The 6087-nt window shown below is 42.2% G+C and overlaps 1 protein-coding gene across 1 annotated transcript in view; it reads left to right on the top strand.

Annotated features, from left to right (window-relative positions):
- Window positions 1–6087, top strand: part of Tubgcp3 (tubulin gamma complex associated protein 3) — a 72724-nt gene that overhangs the window by 50595 nt on the left and 16042 nt on the right. The window contains exon 17 of the mRNA XM_008848404.2: window positions 2133–2268. Within this exon, the coding sequence (XP_008846626.1) occupies window positions 2133–2268 (136 nt within the window). The remainder of the gene's footprint in view (window positions 1–2132; window positions 2269–6087) is intronic.

Here is a 6087-nt window from a genome sequence, read left to right as displayed (position 1 = left end):
TTTTTTTTTAAACAATTTTAATTATAGTAGGTCTGTATCTTGTAGCAATCATATAATTATATCTTGTATAATAACAGTGTTAGTTAGCTTCCTACTAATTCTGATATATAAAATGTCAGTGAAATTTTTATATAAGTCTAATTTGGGACATTGTGAAATTCACAACCCAAGTTACTGAAAAAGGCATTAGCCATACACAATTTGTTAAACATGTAAAATATCTGGAACTTGCTATGTAGACCAGGCTGGCCTTGAACTCACAGGAATCTGCCTGCCTCTGTCTCCCGAGTACTGGGATTAAAGGCGTGCACCACCATGCCCCGCCAAATCCATCCAGATGTTAAGTGTGGTGAGATCCCTGAGCCTTGATTCCAGATGCAGGTGTGTTGATTGGGAGAGTGAGAGGCTGTGCCATGTGCCAGGGGCCTGAGGCCAGCAGGGGAGGCTGAGAATGGGGCATCCTCAGGACTGCCATTCTGACATCAAGCAGGTTGGAGATCTACTCATTGCTGCTGTTGATCTCCAAGGCTTCATTGCAGATGAGATGTTGAGAGCTTGCTTTGTGTCTCCTAACTAGTCTATGCTAAGAGGTTTAGCAACACACCACAAGTTATCTGGCAAGCTACAGTATGAACAATACGTCTTCTAAGTCAATGCAGTGAAATATGAATCTGCCTTCCTTTTAGATAGCCAATGCACCAAAGAGCCATGGTTAGACTGAACTTTTAAAAATCAAGTCATTTTAAATGTGCTACAAGAACATGGCTCCCATTTTGTGATGTACTTGTGTATAGTGAAGAATCCTATAATGTACTCATAGCATCCATCCTGGTCATACGTAATTTCTATAATCTGAGAACTGTTAATAGTGTGGGAAGCAAGCAGCACACAGTTAATCTTTCAAACTCTTGAATTTGATTTGGAGTTACCTCAGAGCAGTTCTGGTCTCTCTTGTGTATATATTTGTTCATCTGTCATCATTGAGTAACTTCCAGAGCCTGGCACTGAGCGGCATACAGGAGAATGAATAGACAGTCCTAACCACAAGACGCACGAGATATACAGAAAAGAACATGAGATAAGACAGTGTGCAGTTAAGAGTTCTGTGCTAAAGTGTAAGAATCCAGGATAAAGTTCTAGGTATCTAGGAGACTAGCGTGGGGGTATGTCCCTCTTCTGGAGGGCAGGTAGGGTTTGAATAGGTGAGAAGGTAGGATGAGCACTGCAGGATCACATGTAAAGGCCACAGGACAGACACGGACAAGGCAAGGTTCTAGGGAATGAGAGCTCCCTCAGAGCAGAGCCTGGCCTCATCCCCATCCTGAAGGCAGGGCCTGTACAGAGTCAGTGCATGTAGCTGTGGCAAAGGGTGAAAATGGTGGTAGGCAGGGCCTCTCTGTGCCATTGTCATAGTGGTGGATGGACACATGCCCCCCACATTAGTGTCCGAATGAAATATATTTGACTGCAGTTTGCAGAAACCCATTTGTTTCTGTCAGACACTACTTAAACTAAAAAAGTTACTTGTGGTTTACCTGATGTTCAAGTTTACTTGCAAAACTTGTATTTTCATTTGTGAAACTTGGCCAGCATGGGAAGGCTTGGCAAGGTGTCTATGCCAGGCTCATTACATGCTTGGAAAACCATGTCCAGGGTATTGAGTAGAAGTATTCAGAAGCAGTCAGTAAGCCTGAGACAGTGACCTGAAGGACCCCTCAGAGTTGAGACTGCTAGGCACCTGCCCCAGCCGTTAGAGCTGTTGTCACTGAAGCAGGTTCTTCTTTGCCTGTGTCCTTCAGAAGTTGGGGGGGTCACAGTCAAGAGTCCAAGTTTAGATTGGCATGGGCTGGGTTTAATTAATGTCCCGGAAGCTGTCTTAGTCCTACCTCTTTCACCCCTGCCTCTGCACATGCAGGGCTTCATAGGAAGACCTTCCCTATGCTGTTGTGAGTCTGCCCTGCTTATGATGAGGTGACGGTTGTTAGTGTGATCCTTCTGAAATGTGCTAGTTCAGTTACTTGTCTACCACATAGAATGTACTGGAGTTGTGTGTTTGCTGATTTGTGGAAGGCTAGGGACCCGGCTAGGAGATTCTTTGCATAAGAGTCATGGCCTGTCTTCTGTTTCTCTAGGTGTTTACACGAGAGTGCATGAGCCATTACCTGAGGGTGTTTAACTTTCTGTGGCGAGCCAAGCGCATGGAGTATATCCTCACCGACATACGGAAGGGGCACATGTGCAATGCGAAGCTCCTGAGGAACATGCCAGGTAAAACCTACACCTGCAATGCTGCCACTGTCAGGTTGCGCAGCAGAGCTCGAAGCCTGTTTAGACTAACTGAGCTGAAAGGACTCAGTGCTTCTGAGCTTGTTTTATATGGAAAGGCTCATTTTATTATTGTGTGCCTTGATTTCAGTGGTGAATAAGAGAAAATTGAGTCATGCTGGATTGTTTTTTCAGACCCTGAAGTTTTTTTTTAAAAGCACATTTGCTTTTCACGAGTGTTCATAGGTGTAGTTCAATTCATTATTTATTTATTAAATATTTTATTATTTTTATTTTATGTCTATGAGTACATTGCCTTCATGTATGTAAGTACACCCATGTTATGCAATGCCTGTGGAGGTTAGAAGAGGGCATCGGATCTCCTGAAAGTGGAGTTAGGAGTGGTTGTTAACCACCATTTAGATGCTGGGAACCGAGCCTAGGTCCTCTCCAAGAGCAGCCATTTCTCTTAACCACTGAGCCATCTCTCTAGCCCCATGTGTAGTTTAATTTTTTCAAAAAATTTTATGTGTTTAAATGTTTTGCCTGCTTGTAATATGCCTGCAATGTCTAGGGAAGCCAAAAGAGGGCAACAGATCCCTTGGAATTGGAGTTACAGACTTTGTGAGCTGCCATGTGGGTGCCAGAAACTGAACCCTGTTTTCTGCAAGAGCAGCAAGTACTCTTAACTGTTGAGCCATCTCTCCAGTACCTAGTTTAATTTTTTTTTTGCTTTGTTTTTGAGACAGGGTCCCCCTATAGCCCCAGTTGGCTTGGAACTTGCTGTGTAGACCAGGCTAACCTCAGTCTCACAGAGATCTGCTTGTCTCTGCCTCCCTAGTGCTGGGACTAAAGGTCCATTTTTTTAAATCATCAATTTTTAAGGAAGAAAAGTAATTTAGTAAGTCCCTGGTTTATTTAAAATTCACTTACTGTCTTAATTATATTCCTTTTGAGAACTCCTTTAATTTTTCTTTTGACCATAATCCAGGATGTGGAAATGTTTTATATTTTACAATTTAGAAATACAGTAAAAGCACTTGGGCATTAAATAGTCAAGATTATGTTAATATTATAATATTGAATGACTTCAATTATGAATAATTTTGAATTCATTGTATTGAAATTGATTTGGTCAAAACCATTATGAAAACATTTTAGTAAATCTCTAATAAAGAACAACTAAACTGAATATGCCTTTTGATCAGTAAAATTAATTACTATAAATAAGAGGAGCAGTTGTTCATTATCCTGCTTCTTTGCTAGGTTGTAAGCTAATCTAAACAGCTACCAAAGGTCCAAGCAGTAATGCACACAGCAAGCTTCAGGAGGTGGGGAACCACTCAATCCAGTATGACCACAGGGCCACAGCACTTCTTACCATGGTGTGGGTGCTGCTGTGCAGTTGTTGGTGGTTGAGAGGGTATAAAGGGGACCATTTTTCCTAAGTTGTCAGTAGTGGCTATGGCCATGAACATTGCCTTCAGTTGAGCTCCCTTGCTTATCATATTAGGCTGACATAGTGAGTGGGCTGTCTTTGAGAGGCTGTCACATGAGGCAGGACTCTTGGCCACCCATACCACCCTTCCCTGGTCTCTCCCCATGTGTCACAGGTATCCTCACTGATGCTGCTGGCTGTTTGCTGCTGAGGCTGCTTTGCCTGCAGCCTGCCTTCCTCTGTGTTCTCTTCAGAACTGCCAGGAGCAGGTTCTTAATGGCGTACTTCAAACCAGCTGCTTACTGTGGGTTTAGACCCACTCCAGGTTGTTCCAAGACCGTGTGTCACTCCTCCTTTTGACTTTCTGAGCTGGAACAGCGGGCCCATTGCTGGCTGGGGTGCACTTTTCTGATTCGAACACATGCTTGGCAGAGCCTGACTCTGCCCTTTTCTCTCTTCATTGAAGAATCAGTGATGGGTTTTGTTCTTGGAGATAACAACTAGCAAATCTTCTGGTCAGTCACCACTTCAGAGTGTTTTAATAGTGTTCATCAAAATAATGACCAGCCCCATTGCACAGCACAAGTATTTGCAGGGGGGAAGGGGCTGGCAGGGAATGAGAGGTTTGCTGACGGTCTGCTGGGAGGACTACATTCATCTCGGATGTGAGATTCTTCCTTTGCCAGTTCTGGGTAGTAGCAGATTTTGTTTCTTTGCTTTGTTTTTGTTTTTAATATCTGCCTTCTGGCTTTTCAAACACAAAGTTAACACCAGAGTAATTTGTTAGAGTTAGTTAGCTTAAATATTGCTGCTAGTTACAGTTAAATTCCCATTTCACAAGATGAAGCTGACAGTGTGGGTGGATGAGCTTGTGTTCTTCCCAGTCTTCTCTCCCATCCATCACAGATACAGTTGGCCTCTTAGATTCTTGAGGAAAAAGAACGCACTGTCTCATGAGGAGCTGGGTGAGACTTACACAGTAAGATCCTCCTCAAGTCTGGCCCAGGCTGCATTTCCATTTGTTTGTGGTAGGGTTGGTGAAAAAGATATTCACCTACTTATTGAGTGAAAAGTGATGTTTAGACACTGGGTTCTGATAGAAATGTTAATTCTCTGACATGGTTGGCAATAAAACACATTGGTTAGTAGCAGTTCAGTCTTTACTAATTAAGATAATAGATAATTTAGGCTTAATAATGTAAATAATAATTGTTTCAAATTAGTGTGTATATGAGGAACCACATTAGGAAGAGCACCATGAGGGTGATTAGATGCTGAAAACATTAAGAAAAGCCTGATTCTTAATGCGTCTTTTAAATCCAAAGCCTTGAAAAAATAGATCACATAGATCCTTTGGTCACTCCACCTTAGAATAGAGCCACATCAGGTCTAAACCTAAGTTGTAGAGGGTATTTTGAAGGTGTGATAAAGCTGTTGCAGGGTGAGCTTGCTGCAACACTGAGCCTCATGCCACAGGTGCCTCCTACTGGATGCCTGGGCTACAGAGCTGCCCTTGCAGGTCACATTGCAGATTCTTCAGCAGCCTTTAGAGGGCAGTACACATCCACGAGTTAGTCTAACTACATCCCCCATAAGCTGAAGGGAGTAATGGATTTTTTTTTTTAAAAAAAAGATCCACTAAGAGCAATGCGGGGGGGGGGCGGCAGGGGATTACTATACCAGATTTTAAGCTGTATTACAGAGCTGTAGTCATAAAAACAACATGGTACTGGCACAAAATTAGACCCATAGATCAATGGAACAAAATTGAAGACCCAAATATGAGTACATGCAATTTCAGAAACCTGATATTTGACAAAGGTGCCAAGAACATTCACTGGAGGAAAGACAGTATAGCATGTTCAGCAAATGGTGCTGGCAAAACTGGATCTCCATCTGTAGAGGAATGAAACTAAACCTCTGTCTTTCACCTTGCACAAAAGTCAATTCCGAATAGATCAAAGACCTCAATGTAAAGCCTGAAACTCTGAAAGTGTTAGAAGAAAACATTGGCAAAACCCTCCAAGATTAGGTGTGGGAAAGGATTTTCTAAATCGGAGAGCAATTGCTTAGGAGACAAGGTCAAGAATCAACAAATGGGACCTCATTAAACTAAAAATCTGTACATCAAAGGAGGCAACCAGGGAAGTGAAGCGAAAACCCACAGAATGGGAGAAAATCTTCACCAGCAACAGATCTGACAGAGGTTTAATATCCAGAATATATAACGAACTCACAAAACATGATGATGATGATGATGATGAAAACAAATGTCCCAATTAAAAGATGGGTGAAAGATCTGAATAGAGAATTCTCAAAAGAAGAAACGAAGATAGCTAAGAAACATCTTAAAAAGTGTTCAACATCATTAGTAATTAGGGAAA

Source organism: Nannospalax galili, unplaced genomic scaffold (genome assembly GCF_000622305.1).
Source record: "Nannospalax galili isolate Female #2095 unplaced genomic scaffold, S.galili_v1.0 scaffold744, whole genome shotgun sequence".
In the NCBI taxonomy this organism is placed as follows: Eukaryota; Metazoa; Chordata; class Mammalia; order Rodentia; family Spalacidae; genus Nannospalax; species Nannospalax galili.
This window is presented reverse-complemented; position numbering and strand designations above follow the sequence as displayed.